The sequence below is a fragment of the Elgaria multicarinata genome, chromosome 6, assembly GCF_023053635.1.
Source record: "Elgaria multicarinata webbii isolate HBS135686 ecotype San Diego chromosome 6, rElgMul1.1.pri, whole genome shotgun sequence".
NCBI lineage: Eukaryota > Metazoa > Chordata > Lepidosauria > Squamata > Anguidae > Elgaria > Elgaria multicarinata.
In genome coordinates, this window is record NC_086176.1 from 28,311,043 (window position 1) to 28,330,681 (window position 19,639).

A 19,639-nucleotide genomic window follows, 5' to 3' on the forward strand; every position below is an offset into this window, starting at 1 on the left:
TAGGTATAAGGAACATGGGAAGTTGCTTTCTAAAAAATTCAGGTCATCTGTCACCTTCAGCTAATCTATGAACTGTGGCTACAGAGGTTTACTGCAGCCATTGCAGGAACCCAGTGGTTAATCCAGAATTTCAGGGGTAGGAATCCTGGCTCGCTCTAGAAGTTTTGGACTATACTTTCTATAACAGGGGTCCCCAACCCCCGGGCCACGGACTGCTATGGGTCCGTGGTCTCTTATATTTATTTATTTAATTAATTAATTTCTATACTGCCCAACAGCTGGAGCTCTCTGGGCGATTCACAAGCTCTCTAGGCGGTTCACAGAGACCAGGAACCGGGCTGCGCAGGTGAGCTGCTTTCACCCACCCACCCCAGCATACCTGGGCGCAGGGCGTCATCTCGCCTGCCCAGTCGAAACAAATCCGGGACGCTGGGGTGTGGGCGGTGGCTTCGGAACAGTGCACCTGGCTGGAAGCTGCTCTGGGAGAGCGACTTCCAGGCGTGCCGTTCCGGAGCTGCCCTCCCGCCCCAGCGTCCTGGCTTTGCTTCAGCTGGGCGCCCACCCAGCTGAAGCAAAGCGAGGACGCTGGAGTGGGAGGGGGCGTGGCTTCCCAAAACCATCCCCTCAACCCCCCCCCCCCCGGGTCCGTGGAAAAATTGTCTTCCACGAAACCGGTCCCTGGTGCCAAAAAGGTTGGGGACCACTGTTCTATAAGATGCAACCAGCGTGACCAGTGATTAGGGATTCTAGGAAACTAATCCAAGAATATCTGGTTGCCTATACTGCACTAAGCCACGAGACTGCTCACCAGCAACTCACTTGGGTTTTCGCAAAAGGCAACTTACGCACATGGCAGAACATAATATATGCCAGGGACCTTTTTGGTTTTATAGCTCACAAATTGGAGAGTCTGGTAGCCCTGCCAATTCAGACCTCGGCAAAGCCATATAAACTTGCTTTTCAGATCATGTTTGGTTACCCTTGCTTAAGAGAACAGCATATTTAGCTAACACGTCTCACCTATTGCAGCTGATGGCAAATTCACGCGCTTGTCAGAATACAACTGTTCATCTTATTACCCTTTAGTGAAATTTGCACTTCCAACTAGAAAATAGTTTTCATTAATATATGAAAATGTATTACCAATGATACTGGCTTATGAAGACCATGAAGATTTGAAAATGCAAAACTGGTTCCAAGTTAACTGTTTGGCTTTTGCAACCATTTCATGCTGATGGCGGAAACCGCTTGTTTGTTAAAAGGAAGTGCTGGAAAAAGAGCCAAGTTATTGTGTATGTTGTACAATTGACATTAAGACTGGTTAGTTAGTCATTGAAGAATGCAGCTGATCCCTCGCCTGCCCCTGAGGCCACATTCTGGTTACTGCTGCGATAAATGAAGTCAACCACTGTGAAAAGAAGCAAGAGAGTCAGAAAGCCGTTTATACATACATCTTTATTTTTTTCATTTACAGTCTGACAGGTCAAAGTGTATTTGGATACATATTCTAATTTGATCAATTTGTTATGTAGAAAAGGCTATAATTTAACAGTCAGCATTTCATGAATCCACAATCTAGGGTTACATTAGGTTCTTAATGGTTTCTTCCAGCTTCTCTTTGTTTGCTCCAGAGAATTCATGCACCTGAAATTACAGGAATACAAAGTTTAAACCCTATTTCAAGATTCATCACTTTATTATTTCAAGACAAAAGCAGAGAAACTCGGGACTTTTTAAAAAGCCACATGGCAGTATACAATCACACCAACTCCCATAATGTTAATCGTCTGAGATTAAGCCCGTTTTGGTTTCAGATTTTTATTTTTTATTTCCATGCTGGTGCAGCCCCCACTCCACCACCCATACTGAAACTGTTAGGAGGAATGGTGTAGCTCATAGTAGAGGTGGGGTTGAGAAGGATCTCAACCATACACAACTAGCGACCCTTCCAGGTCAGAGTTGAAATTGTACTAGGATCAACAGACCAATGATCTGATGCCTTTAACGTGGTCACATATGACATTACACCTGCAGGGGAACCAGAAATGCGTTCAATAGTTGCATACCTAAAATGCCACCTTCTATAGAGAACCTCAGCTCTCCTTCAACCCTGGATAGTTTACACCAAGGTAGGCTTAACAAAGATAAGTTTCAATCTTGCATAGAAAGCTGAAGTGTACATATAAGAGCAAATCATGTATTTTGGTCATCTAGGAGCCTTCCCATGGCTAACAGCTTTCATAAACTTATTTACAAGAATGTTGTAAAACTCTAGAAGTAGAACAACAGCAACAGTGGGCAAGAAAGGGTGTCTTACTATATTCTTTCAAGCTTGTCCAACAGGAGCAAAAAAATAAAAATGGGAGAGTGGACAGGATGGAGACCCCGCCCCCACTCCAAGTTCACCTAACTTGTTGAGGATAGAATGCCCTAGGATTCTGCAGGTGACATCCCTAGCTCTTCACAACACGTTTTGCTGGCAATGTGGGAACACATACCTTTTCATTATTCTTGTAGAACTGGAATGTTGGCATGCACTTCACATCACAGTATGTGGCAACCTCCTAGAAGAGGAGATGAAAAGAGTTATCCAGATCAGTCTGGAATGGTACATAATTAGCATTCAAGGCAAGAAATGTCTCCAAGGGGCCATACCATCTCGAACAATTCTGAAAGAAGTTAAACTACTTAGGGGAAGGGAGACAGGCAAGATGCAACAGGCATGTTTTGCATGCGCTAAACATAATAGCCCCCCTGGATCAGAGCAAAGGCCCACATAAACCAGCATGCTGTTTCCATAGTGGCTAGCCAGATGCCCCTGGGAAGCTCAAACAAGGACGTGATGGCAACAGCCCTCTTCCACTCTTGTTCCCCATGTACTGGTTCTTAAAGGCGTGCTGCCTGCTTCTGACCATGGAGGTAGCATATAGCCCCATCCACCATAAAATTGCCACATCCTCTTTTAGAGCTGTCCAAGTTGGTAGCCATCACTACATCTTGTGGAAGCCAATTCCATAGTTCAAGTCAAGGATGAAGCTACAGTTTGTGGAGGGGGCAATCCCATGGCCTCTAGACAGCCATAGGATTCCCCCCCCCCCGATTTCTTGGAACTGAAGTCAGAGCCAGGACTCTGACCTCGGTTCTCAGAAACTGTGTTTCCCACCCCCTTGTAGCCGGCAAGGTACTCTCTGCACCAGCTACATCTACACACTCAGAAATGGAGTGCAGAAAGGGCAAAAAGAGGGAAGTCTCAGGGCGGGAAGGAGAGCATGGAGAACTTACACAGCTTCCTACTGGGTCTTCAGCCCCCCCTCCCACCCCCACCCCGAAGCCATGCCTAGATGGACTAAATCATGCATCTAGGCAAAAATGCAGGGCGTGTTCCAGCCCCCCATGTTCCAGATTCCCTGCATAGGATAGTCTCTTAGCCACAGTGAAACAACTACATGGAACACTGATGCTTCTATTACAGAAGTGCCTTTTACCTACTGAAAGTATAATCCATTTATTTACAATTTTCCGTTTTATCTATACTGCTTCCTCCATGGAATCTTTGGAATTCTAGTTTGATGAATGCTGAGAATTTTGTGACATCTCAAAGTCTATCTAGACTATGGACTGAAGCCAGTTTCAACCCTGGCAACTGTAGTTCCGTGAAACTCAAAACTTTTACTGAATTGTGAGCATTTACTAAACAATTCTCAGCGTTCCCTGGTAAAAGGAAATTACTTTTCAACCCAAATCCATAGGCAGAGTCATGAAATCTCAGGGTACATTTTCAGACTTTTAGCGCTCAGTGCATGTTCTGAAAAGGATTTGGTGTTCTATAGATGATCGCATAACAATGTGCTAAATACACGGAGCGGTGCTAATCCCACTTTTAATTTATGGGAACTAACCTTTGCTATGGAAAGAAGGGACAAAGGAGAGGAAGCAGCCTTCCCCCACTCCCAACATTAAATTCAGGTATTATTGTACGCTTTCCACATAACAGAGGTTGCACTTGGGGTCAGTTGCAGGACATTAGAATACTGTCGTCACTGGGTATAATTCTGAGTCTTGGTTACCAAGTTTCCTGAACACGGTATAAAGTGTTACTTTTGGTGGCCAGTGTACCCCAACCTTTAGCTGAAAAAGGCACCCTCCTAGAATAGCTTACAAAGATCAATAATAAAACACTCCCTGCCCTCAGGCTTACTATCTACAAAACACAACAGCAGAGGAAAGATTGGGAAGGACGATGAAAAAACCTCAGGGATTTACTCAATCCCAGGCATCTCCAAGGACGGCTGAGAAGAACTCTAGTTAAAATCCTGCAGAGCTGCTGCCAGTCTGTGCAGATAATGTAGAGATAGGAAAACAGACTAGAGCCCTCCAGATGTTTTGGACTAAAAATCCTTACGTTCCTGGCGATTTACGAGTTAAAGATTCAATATCCATAATTTCAGCTGATTCAGCCAGGACTTTCTACCATACGCTGCAATGAAAAGCTGCTTGTAACGTTGAAGGTTTTACTACCGTATTTTATACCATTGACTGAAGGTCCCACCACATCCATTTTTGTGGTTGAACAACTGTTTACAAGTGGGACATGCTCATTTCTGCTTGGTAAAAACACACTTGCATTTCCATATCTTAAAAATGTATAGTTTCTTTGATACCCTTGGTCATTTATTTAGAAGAATTATTGTCTAGTTTTGTAGACTAAAACATTTGGGCATGTGCAGATAGGCACACAGGGATGACCTGAAACAACACCTACATCTTGTCACCTCACATATGAGGCACTCCCAAGAAGGATAAAGGCTACAGACACTGAGCCTGTTCATGATGGTTACCCCCCTAGTCCATCTCCACAAAGATGGAAAGAATGAGCCAAGTCTTCCGTGCTCTGGAGCAACCATTCATGGACATGAAGATTCTCTTATGTCAGCAGGTTTTTTTAAAAAAGCGGGCACTTAAAAAACATTTCTAGCGTAGCCCCTGCCCTATGACTAGCGTAGCTCCTTTCCATATTTCTTTGCAACCATGCTAGAAGAATTGCTAAGTTTGTGTCTGGGAAGAGAGAAATGCCAGAGTCAGAAGAAGCTTTCAGACTGTTCTGGTGAAACCTGGGATTCTTTCGAACAGGAGTGGGCAACTTGTGGTCCTCCAGAGGTTTTGGGCAACACCCCCCACCAGCCCTAGCTGAGGGATAATGATGAACGCCTCCACCCATATGTACCTGCCTGGACCCTAAGATCATTTTCATGGGTCCTTCTCTGTGAGCCCCTGCCAAAGAAAGTGAGGCAGGTGGCTACCAGGAGGGCCTTCCACGGCTGTTGAATGAGCTCCCTAAGGGGGTTCACCTGGCATGTACACTATATTCTTTCAGACGCCAGGTGACATCTGGAGGTCCACCACTTGCCCGTGCTTGCCTTAGAAGCCTATTAAGGGTTAGCAAGGAAGTCCAGCTACTGCTCTGTGCCCCAGAACATGGCCCAGAACCATTGGCAACATGCACAGAGTTCCAACAGGGAAGTCCTTGCTTAATCACAAGCCACCTTGAACATAATCACAGCAGCTTTGGTGACAACACATCCTCCACTGCCTTGCCCAAGTTTGAGAGCACCGCTCGAGACCTTACCTGAGCGTCATCCACATCAACTTCCAGAAAGATCACATTTGGATATTTTTCTTGAAGACTCTGTTAAGGAAGGGGGCAAGTTAGGCAAATGCTTTCATATGGTACACCCACATATATTGATTAGCATTTTCAGTAATAGCATTTGTTGGGATGCATACAGGTGAAACGTAAAGGCTTCACATTTCAGGCTGTGAACTTTTATATATACCTGATAAACCTGCAGAATGTCTGGCAAATACACATTCAGGCTTCGACATTTTCACTCATGTCTTTTGGTGACCACAACAAGAGTCCAGCCTTCCTCCCAACTTTGAAACTGCTGAAATGGGCAGGTCACATCCAAACAGTTGTGCAGCAATCCTTGACCCCTCTCCAGTGCCAAGGTTAGAAGCCATGCAGAGCCAAGCCAGAAGGCAGACACACCTTTCTTTTCCTGCTCCGGGTTATCTTTCGCTGCCCTTGGAATAGCTTGGGGAATATTTCTTCCCCCCCCCCCCCAAGTCTTCCCCAACCCCAGGCCATTCAATGAGAATTTGCCCATCTATGTCCATGAGCAGGGCAAAAAGGAGATTACAAGGCATTAGAAACAAACAAGGATGCTATTGCTTCTGGTACATGGAGGTATAATCACTGACTCGTTTGTCATTACGGAGTAAGTGGCAGAGATGAGGACAGATACATGTAATGGATCCTCTCAGAGGTTACATTATCCAGGTCCCTTCCAGTTTGATTATGGATCAGACCCATCAGGTCACACCCATTCTCAGCAGCCAGGACCATCAGCAGCACCTCTGGTCTTGGCTCAATCGCTCTGTCCCTTCGTCCTCGTTGTACAACGGAACGCTTAAAGGAGTCCAAGGTGAAATTCAAGCATCCGTCTTCTTCCAGTTCTTGATAATCGTCACAGTGGGAGAGAATAGGAAGCAAGGAACCACACAGCTAAAAGCTAAGCAATGTCAAGCCCAGTTGTTGTAACTCAGTTGTTAACTGTAAACTGGCATGTGAGTTGTTAGGCCGCAACCTTGAGAACAAGCTATGTTCAGGCGTCCCCACATCAGGATGAGGCAACCATGATTTCTCCCACAGACCCTATGCCTAGTCCTTTGGTTCCCCACCACCGCCTTCAATAACGAGCAGCACTCCAAGTGCACCACACAGCAGGTTAGGAAGAAGGTGGGCAACAGGACTGAGGATGAAACCTTTATTTCAGGAAGCCTTCCCCAGCTGGCTGGCTTGTTTTTAATCAGTATTCTACTTAAAATGTAATAATTTGTAATAAGGAGTTTTATTCTTTTATCCTCTTATCTTTTCCCCTTTTATTGTTCACCAATCCAGAGTCTGTCTAAATGTGGAGCTGTATATAAATATTGTCAATAAATTAACCAAATAAAAAAGGAAATGGAGAACACCATCTTACGTACATGGAAGAAGGGCTTGATCACTTTGCATGGCCCACACCATGTGGCACTGAAGTCTACGACTATGAGCTTTTGGTCAGCAGTTTTCAAATGCGTGGAAAATTCTTCCTGTAGGGAAAGAGACAGACAGGCTAGTTTAGAGCTGCAACCAGGGAAACAATTAAGGTTTAATTTCTGCAAAAAAGCAACTCTGTTTTGAAACATTTAAAACCAGGTCAAATCTATACAGCGGATCTCAAAACAGCCTCTTTCAAGGTGCCTACCTGCATACACCTGAACATGAACTACAAAAGCAAGAAAAATATTTGAAAGTGAAATGAGAGGCAAAACAAAGACCACTCTAATGAGGAAGCAATTCTACTCCATTTTTTTTGGATAAGCATCAGATTTCAAATATACAACACAACAATTTGAATTGAATAATAATATATTAATAATAATATTTTGTTTTTAATGTGTAAGTAAGAGCCAGGTGTCAGGTGCATCATAATGAAACAGTAGATCAAGAAACCAAGTAAACCCATCTCATATCAAAAGGACATATGAAACATTGTGAATCTACATCAACGCTAAATACTGTTACTGCTTATCCCCATCTTTCACCATACCATAGTTCAGCTTTGCAATCCACAAGTTACTAGTCCACGGGCATATTTTTCCAGTTGCCCACACATGCCTAACAAGATCCAACTGTCTTCCCATTAAAGCTTCCCCACCTGGACGCAATACTTATGGGCCAAAAGCAAGCGGCTACAAAATTTAGAAGTACAGTACTTGGGATACATGATTATGGAAAATAGTACTTTTGAAGATGCCCTTAATTTAGCAATCGTGGCTTAGCAGCAACGTATAGCCAGTTAGAGAACTGCTAGCGATTTGCAAATGTTGTTCCTAGATCCACATCATACTGCCTTTAAATGCTTGGGGGATGCGTGCACGGCAGGCAAGGAATGGGACAATTTGTGCCAGAGGTGTAAGTCTCCTTGGAGAGCAAGCAGTTAGAAACCCAATGCAGGCAATGAACAGATCCAAGACCATCTTTCCCCATCCCACCTGCCTTTGCGCTGGCGGGCAGCTTTCAAGTTCAGTTGGAAGACTTGCTCGTAAGATTAGGGTTGCATCCCCAAGGGCCAATTTAAGTGCATTTTACATTGCATTTACATTGCATTACTTTGCATTTCACATGCTTCCTTGCAGGAATCTTATGTCAATATCTATTGCCATTACTTTGTGGATAATACCCAAGTTGTTTCTTTCCCTGCAGTCTGTGCCATTTGGTCTTCCTGGAAGAGCTCACAGTTGACAGGAAAGCAGCACTTCGAAGGAGTGCCTAGCGTGTCCATTCATCCCACCCAAGGAGACATGAGTCACACAGGGACAGAGACGATCCCCTCGCTGAACTCTGCTAGTTATAATCAGCTGGCAGAGATGAGCATAGTAATACGGTCAAGTGACAGATGAATCCCCTGCTACTTGACGCTTTCGCCTAGTTCTAGCCCCACATCTGGTTTAGCAACGCAACACAAGAACCAGCAAGAGAGCGTATGCATTTTACTGGTCTTCCAACTGTTGGGTTGGGATCCATTGCCTGGTTGCGGCCTGACCCAAGGTGGGCTGCAACATCATCACAAAGGAAATATAACGGAAATGGGTCCCAGTTGCATGTCTAGGCTGAAGGTGGGTCTCAGGTCTGAAAAGGTTGTAGAGTACTAAGCATAGGCGAACTGACCAGCTCTGTGATTGTAAATCCCCCCCCCAAAAAATGCAGTCCACACACAATGTACAGCACTAAGCTGTGTGAAAAAGTTTCTTCCCTACAAGAAACCTTTTTAAAAAAACTATTTTTTTTCCTATGGAAGATTTTCCATTTTCTAAAAATTGAGCATTTCACACAATTGGCAAGGTGATGAATGAATCAGACAAAACGGGCCAGTTTCAAAGTTGTAGTTAATCACTGCCATAGGTGAATATCCCGAGGAGGAATACAGATAACGCACAGTACTTTGGATGTAGTAAAAATCAGTTATTATTATTATTATTATTTATATAGCACCATCAGTGTATGCTAAACATTTTCTGTTGTTTAATTTTCCCTGTTTGCATGATGTTTAAACAGAGAAAATATATGCCATTAAGCCGCCATATCATAAAATATCTGTATTGGAATATTTATGAATACAATTTCAAGTAACGCTTTGAATATAACATTAAGAGTACAGTGCTCACCGGAATTTCTCCTAACCTAAGAATTTTAAGATGCTGTGATTATTTTAATATTGTATTGGTTTTATATGTGCTTTTAACTAATTTTATGTATTAGATTGTGTTTAGTGTTGTTCCCTGCCTTGATCCAGAGGGAGAGGCGGATAATAAATAAATAAATAAATAAATAAATAAATAAATTATTATTATTAAGTATTTTAATAAAAGTACTTTTGCCATTGGAAAAAAAAACTTGTTACACATCAGGTTATACAGCCTGTAAAATTAACTTGTTATACTTTAGTTTTGACTGATGTTTCATAGACTTGCGAAACACTGAATACCTCGTAGAAAAAATCCACATCGATGATGGAAGTCCATTAGCATGTGTGATAAATCTAATTTCTGTTGGCTGCCCAGAATGCAATTTTTTTAAATAGAGTGGAGGATATTTATTTATTGCATTTATATACCGCCCCATAGCCGAAGCTCTCTGGGCGGTATATACTATTTCTTCATGCATACTAAGGTGGCATAATCCTGTGAGGCTATTCCTGACACTACCAATTGCAAATGATTTCCACTGGCTCAAAGGAAGGAGGGGTAGAAATAGGCACACGGGGAAGAGGGCCTTGGAGCAAGAATGACAATTTAGAAGGTCATTTAGCCGCATCCTTTGCTCACTTAGGACAGTGACTGGGTCCACACAACATGCTAACTTCCTCAGTGTTGAACTGTGGATTATCGTGTTGCCTGAACGGCAGAGCTTTTCCTGTAGGGTAGGTTATCTAGTTCTCTGAACGCAGGACTTTTTCCACACTGTGTGTTATCTTGTTGCTTGAAAACAGCATGTTTTCCATGGGTTTGCTCGTTAACCATGCAATGTGGCTTGTTAACCACCCTGAACAACCCAACAACAAGCCATGAGTTTTCAAGGCGGCTTGTAACAGAAAAACAAACCACATTGCATGTTTAACTAGCCACCCTGCAGAAAATGAACTGCATTTAGAATACACATTAACCCACACTGTGGAAAAATGCACTATGTTCAGACAACACAATAATCCATGGTGGGTTAGCATGTTTTGTGAATCTAGTATCACGCAAATCGTACCCACTGAGAGAGACCATACCTTATGAACATCTGGCACTGCATAAAATGGTATTGAAATGTTATTTCGCCAAGTAATCAAGATTAAGATGAATGAGCTTGTCAACTGGTTTTTAAAATGGCCTATCCTCACAAGGTATTCATATGCAAGGCATCTATGATCAGTACAGTTGCTGCCAAGATAACCTTTGCTACCAAAAAGAATATCATGAACCAAGTGGCTTGTTGATACAGCATTTCGATCACGGCTGGCAGGGAATCTGTCCTGGCTAGTCACGTTTAGCGATGTTTACAAGGAGATTCAACTTCTAAACTATAGGGAATCTCTGCACTCTGCAGGATTTCTTAGCATTCACTGGCAGAGCCCCACAAATTCTCAGTGAAATTGCACCCCTGTCCCAAAACCGTTTTAAAAACATTATGGCCAGGGAAGGCAACTTCTGCCATGGGGATGCTATGGAAAGCCACTTCCTATAGCAAGTGCAATATGTTGAACGGCACAGAATTCTCTGGAAACAAAGACTTCTCTGCCACCTTATTCTAGCATACAATCTCACAATAAATAAGGTTAAGCTCTCTTAATATGGAGAAGCTATGAAACCAGATAGCAAGTTTTGGATGATAGTGCCAAATGTTTTCTTTCAACAGATCACGGAAAAGTACAAGTTTTCGAAAGCGGCTTATCTAAGAGCCACATCTATGTTTGACACACACATACATCAGCCATCACTTTATGAAATTGGCAGTTTCACTAAGGGGCAAGTGCGTCAAAAATCCAAATGTGAGATACCACCCTTAAAGCACTCTGCACTATACATACAAATATCTCCAAAGCCATGTTGTCATTTTGCCTCTAGTCTATCAAGGCAAACAGAAGGCAGGAATTGCAGAATTTTGCCAGATAGACAGACCCATGGGCCACCCAACTCCTATCTGTGTGGGACAACTTCCCACCTGATACGCAAGTTGGCTACCCAAAGTTTCACATAAATAGTTTTGACACATTTTACATCCATTTTATTTAAATAATAACAACATTCTACTTGTAGAGTGGCTACTTGCATTCCTGTACATATCTATTATAGCCCAAGCATCCTCCATGCAGGCCATGTGTAGTCTTATTTGCTCTCACCTTAGAAACACCTACATTTGGCAGCCAGTCCCACTGATGTGCTATAATTTAAAGCAAGGTAAATATTACACAGGCTTGCTTAAAGGAACAGGCCACATGTAATGGTTAGAGTAATGACACTGGATGAGTAACGAAGTTTGGGGCTAGAGGCTTATAAAATGCCATGTTTGGGAGCCATGCTGCTCACCGCAGAACAAGAAGCCTTGGTTGGCAACCAAGTGTATACTCAACAACTTGCTGTAGCCAATTTTTGCTTTCAGATACACATTTATGAGAAATCTATTTCCAGACACGTTTGACTCATTTGTATTATTTTAGTAGTACACTACACTTAAGAACCTAACATACAAGTCAGCCCTCATATGTAGGAAAAGGTTAGGGCTGGCATATCACAGAGAACAGGAATGAGAGCCCTAAATTCAAATCTCACCTCAACCATGCCTGTATTACAGGACTGTTGGAAGGGTTAACAAGCATTTATCTGAAACATTTTAAAATGAAGCACAAGTAGTGACACCAGGGCATCAGTTGTAGCCAGCGAGAAAGATGCTAGTACTTGGCTACAGAACAAACGTTTTAAAAACATGCCTGTGAAGGGAGCCACCTCTTTCAAAATGGTGCCAGGACACAAAGCTTGTGTTAGGACACCACAACAGTCTCATAGATTGGAGGGTTTTGCTACAGGCACATTATATTACATACTGCCTGCCCCGACTCCTATAAAAAAATCTCTTTACTGGGCCTTAGATACAGAAAGGGACACACTGAACTTTGCTGGCTAGTAGGTAAGATAGCTGGCTTCCAAGCCTAGTCAAAATTGGTGCCTCCCTAATTAATGGAGCAAACCCACCTTTTCTAGGTATAGAAAAGTGCTTAATAGATCCAACTGCATTCACCGAACTTTTGCACTGTAACCTCCCTGGATTGTGTGGCGTGAATTGTGATCAAGGTGTGTGAACAATATCAAACATGTTGAAATACTATGTTCATGAGCAGAAATGAGCATGTGCAAAATTCCAAGCTGTCCTCTCCCCTCTCCTCCTGCGCACCCAAAAAGACTAATAAACCAGAATTCTGTTTCACTTTAGTAGATTCCTGCCTTGTGTGCGAATCAGGAATTGTGGTTTGAAATAAACTTTAATGAACTATCCAGCAAAATAATCCAGTTTGTAAGTCGGCTTGTTTAGCAATTGACTTAGAGTTTACTTTAAATCATGGTTTCTTGCTTGCAACAAGCAGCAAGGAACCAGGGACAACAAAACTGAATGCTGGTTTATTCCTCCTCTTTCCCATGCAGACAGGGTAGAAAATGGAAGGGGAAAGCAACTGAGCCCAAGGTTTTACTCAGGCTCCTTTCTGACCATGCATGCAGTGCTAAGACATGGTTTAGTGTTACCTGCAAACCTTCCCACTATATTGGAATCAAAGGTAGGTTTCAGTCTACAGCCGTGTCCTTCATTTCTACTCTAGAAATTCAGCTACTCCAATTACAGTATCTTAAAAAAAGAAGTCTGAAATACTGCTGTATTCCTTTTGAATATTACATTCAGAGAGCATTCTCTTCCCAGCCAACTTTGCCATTAAGGATTATGAAATTTCAGCTGCAGTACATACTGGCATGCGCCAATTTAATTGCTGGCTGAACATTATGTACCCACATATTAAAAGGGCCTTACTATGGAGTTTTTAAAATACCCATTTCAGAAAGACTTGATATGTTACTTTAACCATTTGCATAGGAATTTTATAACTATTTCTAAGTTCTTCAACACACCCTTAGTTAGGAGGTATCACACAGTAAATTCAGAAGATGGTAGCTTATAGACCTGGTTATTTCTCAACAGGTAAGGCATCTTGCGGAGAACCCTACCCACCCAATAGCCCCCAATTTAGGCACTGTGGTTCCAAGACAGGGATTGGGAATTTGTGGCCCTCCAGATTTTATTTCACTGCAACTTGAATTCTCCTCTCCTGTTATAAGGCATTGACCATCTGGTCTATTGTTGGGTTACACAGAAGGAGCTAAGACATAGTAATTTACTGCATTGTGATTTAAGTGGGGAAACACCCCTGCCCCACAACCTGAGCCTATGATTTAATGTAAAGGCCTTTACCATAGTTCCATACTTTTTGAAGTTGCTTTGCTTCAAGCTTCAATAGTATACCTACTGGAAAAGCAGACCACCTTAGATCACTGACAGAACACCGCATTAAGAACTTGGACTGGCAATTCCAAATACCTTGATCTTGAAACATCCAAATTCAAGGACTTTAACCACTATCTCTACTGACATCCAACCCCCACTGCAGCCAAATTATAAAATACACGTGATCTCTAAGGACATTTTTGAAGAGATGGGGAAGGAAATAACTATCCCCCCACTCTTCACAGATGGGTCAAGGTAAGATTTCTTGCCCAAAGGTATCGCTGAGTAGGTCTCAATGTTAAAGCAGACACTATGGCTCCCATATGGATGCTTCTAGAAGCCCTTCATGTAGGGCAGGGGTAGGCAATTTGTGACACTTCAGATGTTTTGGCCTACAACTCCCCATCAACCCTCACCACTGGCTAAAGTTGGTGGGAGTTTTAGACCTCCAGATGTTCTGGCCTACAAGCTGCCCATCCCCAATGTAGGGCCTGCCAAGCCTGAAAACTGGTCACCTGATTTGTCCCAGCTGCACAAGAGTTTCCATGCCAGCAGCTACTAGGAATTGTGTGGAAACTCAAGGCACACATTTTTTAGCAGTACACCCTTCCAGTGTTGAGCCAATGCTCACCAGGAATATTTTCTTTAGCCTTCACGCACAGCCATATTGGAATGGGCCTTCAGGCAAGTCTGACTCTCAATCCATCAAACTACTTTGGCTATGAGGAATTCTGTTTCAAGAAGACACTCCCAAGACCTCACCCATTATTAATCAAGAGTGGCTTGTCCGCTCAGAGCCACCACCACAAAGAACTTCAAAACTAGACAGCTCTGACCATCTGTGGCTCTTCCCTCATGTGGTGGATTACCAGAGCTCAAATAGTTATATGGTCAAGCAGCTCCACAGTATACCAGATTTCCCGAATCCTAGGCCTAATCTACACCAAGCAGGATATTGTACTATGAAAGTGTTATATAAAAGGCAAGAACCACAACAAGCAGGATATAGCACTATGAAAGTGGTATGGAAGCGGTATATGGTATGTGTCAATGCCCCACCCCCAACAACTGTCAGTGCACTTCAATACCACTATAAAGCAGCAGTACGGCTCCTGCCTTTTATATACCGCTTTCATAGTGCAATATCCTGCTTGGTGTAGATTAGGCCCCAGTGCCCTCCAGACATTTGGGACTATAATTCCTATTAGCTCCAGCCACCCTGACCAATGATCAGGAATTCTGGGAGCTGCAGTCCAAAGCATCTGGAAGGTTGCTCTACACCAAGCAACATCAAGCTACTTTCAAAGTCTAATTAATAGAGCTCTGCCTACAAATTACAGGCCATTTTAATCAAGATGCAGTCAGGCAAAGCAGTGCAATGCTCTTATTAAGATTTTTGTGCCTATGTAGATCCTTCTAAGATATAATTAATATAGAGCTCAAAATGATGAATAGTAATGTACGAAGGGGACATGGGCCCTGTACAACATCCAAGTTTTGGCTTCAAGGCCGTCATCCCCAACCTGGTGAACCCTGGGAATGAAGGGATTGACATCCAACACGTCTGGAGAGCACCAGGTTAGGGATGACTGCCTTATGGCATGTGGGGGGCAACTGTGGCCTGTAACTCCCATGATCACTCATCACTGGCTATACTGAGTAAGGCTGATGGGAGTTGTGGCCCTCCAGATGTTTTGGGCTTTGAGTTGCCCACCCCTGTCATAAGGGATACCACCTTCTTACACAGCAGCATTCCCAAAAGTTTAGATGGAGAAGACAGTACAATTAAATTCACAGGTGATATAAATGTGGAAGAATGTCACCATTTCAGGTTATGTGAAGAGCAGTCATCCTTTACTGGGCACTAGGAAGGCTACGTTTCAGTACAGCACCAAAATTGCTGAAAAAAACAATCCAGTAGAGAGAGCTACAGGCAATTTGCCAGAGGACAACATTTGGCAGCACAAGCTATGTGTATTTACTCAGAAGTAAGCCTCTGTTCAATGGGTTTTATTACCCAGTTGCAGCCTTAGCATAGTTAGCCTGAAGATATAGCAGGTGAGGGCAGCAAATGGACATTTGCTGAATAGGTTTCAACTATACAGGATGTCAGGAAGAAAGAGAACAATTCAGTATTACAGAGATTGAATCAAGCAGTAATACATCAAGACCATGGGAGATAGAGGCTTAGGCTAAGGATTAGGAAACTGAACAGGTCAACGATGGACTACATTGCCTACGTCTGGACCTTCCTTGACACTTTTCCAAGGTAGAGATGGACAGGAATCCAGCAGGAATACTTTTATAGAAGAAGATCCTATTGGGGTGGGTGGGTGGGTGGGCAGGCAGATTCTTACTAAATTCCAATGGTATTTACCATGCCCACACTCAGTGCGGAATATCCATACCATGAGTTCAGGGGTGCAGAACTGCACTACCAGGGGCCAAATCTGGGTTCCCCAGATGGCCCCACCCCTTTCTCCTAACCACTGATCATTTTGTGTGTTCCCAGCTTTTGCACATTCTCCCCCCTCCCCATTCTAAAAGGTTAAAATGACGCTCTTAAGACTTAGTTACTTACAGTAAGAGCTTTAAGGCAAAATAGGCAGGACATCTGGTATTCTGCCCCGCCCTTTGGCCCAGCCCACCAGTGAAATGCACCCCCCCCCAGAGGTTCTCCAAAATGGAATTCAGCCCTCAGGATGAAAGGGGTTCAACACCCCCTGCTTAAGTACCATTTGTTAGAAAGAACTGGGTGTCACACAGCGTTCCTCAGTACTCTTGATTGTTTGGACTACAACCCCCAGCACCTCTAGTAGTCATGCTTGCTGGAGTGATGGGAATTGTAGTCCAACCAAGCTGGAGGGGACAAGATTGGGTAAGGCTAGTGCTGCGGCCAGAAATGCATGCAAGCCTGAGTGGGGCCATAGCTCAGTGTGGTAAGGCACATACTTTGCCTGCAGAAGGTCCAAGGTTCGATTCCTGGCTTTCTCCAGCTAAGGCAAGGAAAGAATCCTGCCTGAAACCTTCAAGAGCTGCTGCCATCAGTGCTATCAATACTGGGCAAGATGGACCAATGGTTTGACTCAGTGTAAGGCAGCTTCCTATATTCCTATAAATATCAGCTCGGCTATAACCTCATTGGTTAGTCTTGCTAATCAACCGTCTCCTGCCATAGATTGAATCCACCTTGTGGTGTCATCATAGGGATTACCTTTGAAGCCTCAGAAAAGGAGTGTTTAAGATGCCAAGTCAAACAGCCTAAACTAAATGAAGGCTACAGTTTTGTTACCCTCTGGCATCCTCTTTAAAACCCAACCCTCTTTACCATAAGTAATATTTAAGCATTGCTACACTAGTCAGCTATTTATGTTGCAAGATTTGCAGATGAAAGCAGGATACAAGAAGGCTTTTATGCCATCGTGAATCATTCTCAAACATTGGTGTGGCTACTGGAAAGATTGGTAGAGGAGAGAAAAAGTGAAAATGGGCACTTAAACCTTCACGTGGAAGGCGTGTCAAGATTTAAGAGAAAGCCAGACTCTACTGTACTCCTAAGCAGTAACACCAGTAAGAGAGAAATGCAAACATGGATGGATTTGAGGGAGGAAGAAGAGAAAATTCATGCAGATTTGTTCTTGGATTATATTTGACCTGGGCACACCCAGCAAAATTTGCAAGGTTTTCCAAATGTCATGGATAACCCACCCTTTTTTAAAAGTACGTTAAAACAGCTGGTAACCAAGGGAATCGAGGACTACTTCCTTGCCAAGAATAATTTTCCTTCCCCCAAGACACAGGCTACAGAAGCAACTTGCTTAATACACATTTAGAGCACTGCATTCCATCAGGCGGGGCTGATGGGAAGTGCAGTCCAATACATGGGGACTACGATGACACCAGTTGGGAGAAGGTTGGTCTAAAGAAATAGCAGGAACTTGATCCTCCAAGGTAGCTCAAAATTCAGTTCTCATTAGTAAGAAATTATTTCCTAATGATTTTTGAATGTGCATAATGAGGCTTTTGCTCTTATGTCTGAAGAAAAATTAAGTCTGGGAGCTGAAACAATATCCATTGGTCAAGGTGGTACAGTCCTGAAAATAACTTTCTCCCATAGTAGTTTGAGGTTTGACAAGGGGCTGCTTCGAGTAAGTAGCTCCACGGAGCAGCTACTGTCCTACACGAGGTTATGCACATTTGAACGGAGTCCTAACATGCTTAGAGCACATTTACACAAGTCTCCCTACAGCTAAGGGAAATGAGGAAAACCCTTTTAAAGGACAGCTGGGAGGATATTGAAGAGACGCAGAAGAGACTCTGCACTAGGTCATTACAGAAATCATTTTTGGGCTGCAAATATGGTCCCTTCTCCTGCTGTTTCCCTCCTCCCTTTTTTGAGGCAGCGAAAGCAACAGAGCCAGTCTCTCCACGCTGTTCCATTTGGCGGGCACTGCAACCGTTTGCGCAGCCATTAAAGTCTGTTGCCAGAATCGCAAGAACAAGAGCAGTGGGGCATAACTTTAAAAAAAAAACCCAAAAAAACCCACACACTGCAGCTCAGATAGCAAGTTGATTACCTTTGCTTCAAAGCTGGCTATGAGAAGTATGGACGAGCCAGAAAACCAATCTGACCATTTAAGGCTGCTATCCTATATTCCACTTACCTAGGAGTAAGTCCCACCGAATACAGCAAGAGGGTCTTACTGCTGCATAAACGTGTTGTTAACTATGCATTGGATTGTACTAGGAGTACATCACCTTGGGGGGGGGGGTTCCTTACTTCCAAGTAAACTATGCTTTGTGACTTGCTATGAAGAAACAAAAGAGGAACTCTACTTTGACCAAGACAAATAACTAGTTTTACTTGAGCAATTTAATGGGAACGCCAAGGACAGCCAGCCGTTTCTGGTTCACCAACCCCATCAATATCTGCCCACCCCACAGGTTTAAGTTTGACCGAGTAAACACGAGCAGGCGTCCAACCCGGTATTACAAAAGGGATAAACAGCTGGGAACCACCATTGCTGTCTTCATAGACGGAGAGCAGAGAAGGGCGGCGAACCCGAGTAAAGCTATCCAGGGGGCTCCGAGATGCGGAAAGCAGACAAAAGCTGTGGTCCTCCTCCGGGGCGAGGGAGGGAGGGAGGGGAGAGGTCTTTCGCCCAGGCACACGCTCAGCCAGATGCTGATGCAACAGAACCAGCCCCCGGGGCAGATTTCCAGGAACGCCGCAACCCCAGGAGCAGGGCGCTGGTGGAAAAAGAAGCCAGCGCGGCGCCTGCTCTCCACCCGCTGCAGGTCTCCATCTCCTCCGCACTAGAGGGAATCGGTAGCCCCTTGCGTGGAAACGTCCCAGGCGAGCAACGCGAGTTCTTTCCGCAGAGGAGACACTGGTGGGTGGGGGTTAACTCCCCTCCTCCTCCTCCTCGCCGCCAGCCAGCCAGCCACCGCCCGCTGCCGCTGCTGCTTCCCTTCGGAGCACCGCGCTAGGGGGCAGCCCGCGCTCTGCCCAGGCTCCCTCTTCCCGCCTCGAGGCCTATTGGGAGGCGACCCTGCCCCTCCTTTGAAAGCCCCAGTCCCGTCCCCCGCTTACCAGGGTTCCCACGATCAACACCATCTTTGCAGCCTCTGGGGGTGGTTCACTACTCGTGTCACTCGATCCCGGCTCTGGCTTCAGCTCCTCGATGGCTGCTGAGCCGCTCTCATTAGCACCGCCTTCCTGCATCGTTTTATGTATTGCAAGGGCCAGCCCAGGAGCATGTTCTGCGCAGGCGCTCTGCTGCTGGAGCCGAGGAGGGCCGCGTGCGCTTGCGCGTACATTTCTTTCTCTCTCTCTCTCCCCCCCCCTCCTCCTCCACCAGCACAGTGGAGAGGAAAAGTTTAGCTTTCGGGATCTTGGGGGGTTGTGTGTGGATAAAATGCAAATATGCGGAAGCGCTTCTGGAAGAACCATGCAAATAGAATAATTTTATTTATTTATTTATTACATTTCTATACCGCCCT

General features: G+C 44.2%; 1 protein-coding gene across 1 annotated transcript; it reads right to left on the reverse strand.

Annotated features, from left to right (window-relative positions):
• Positions 1-1,436: 1,436 nt before the first annotated feature.
• Positions 1,437-19,378, reverse strand: LOC134400698 (thioredoxin-like). Its single transcript, XM_063129190.1, has 5 exons — positions 19,230-19,378; positions 7,048-7,152; positions 5,627-5,686; positions 2,499-2,564; positions 1,437-1,644 (listed from the first exon to the last, which is right to left on the reverse strand). Exons 1-5 carry the CDS (start codon positions 19,359-19,361, stop codon positions 1,582-1,584), a joined length of 426 nt encoding a protein of 141 aa, XP_062985260.1. The 5' UTR covers positions 19,362-19,378; the 3' UTR covers positions 1,437-1,581.
• Between the last annotated feature and the right edge of the window lie 261 nt (positions 19,379-19,639).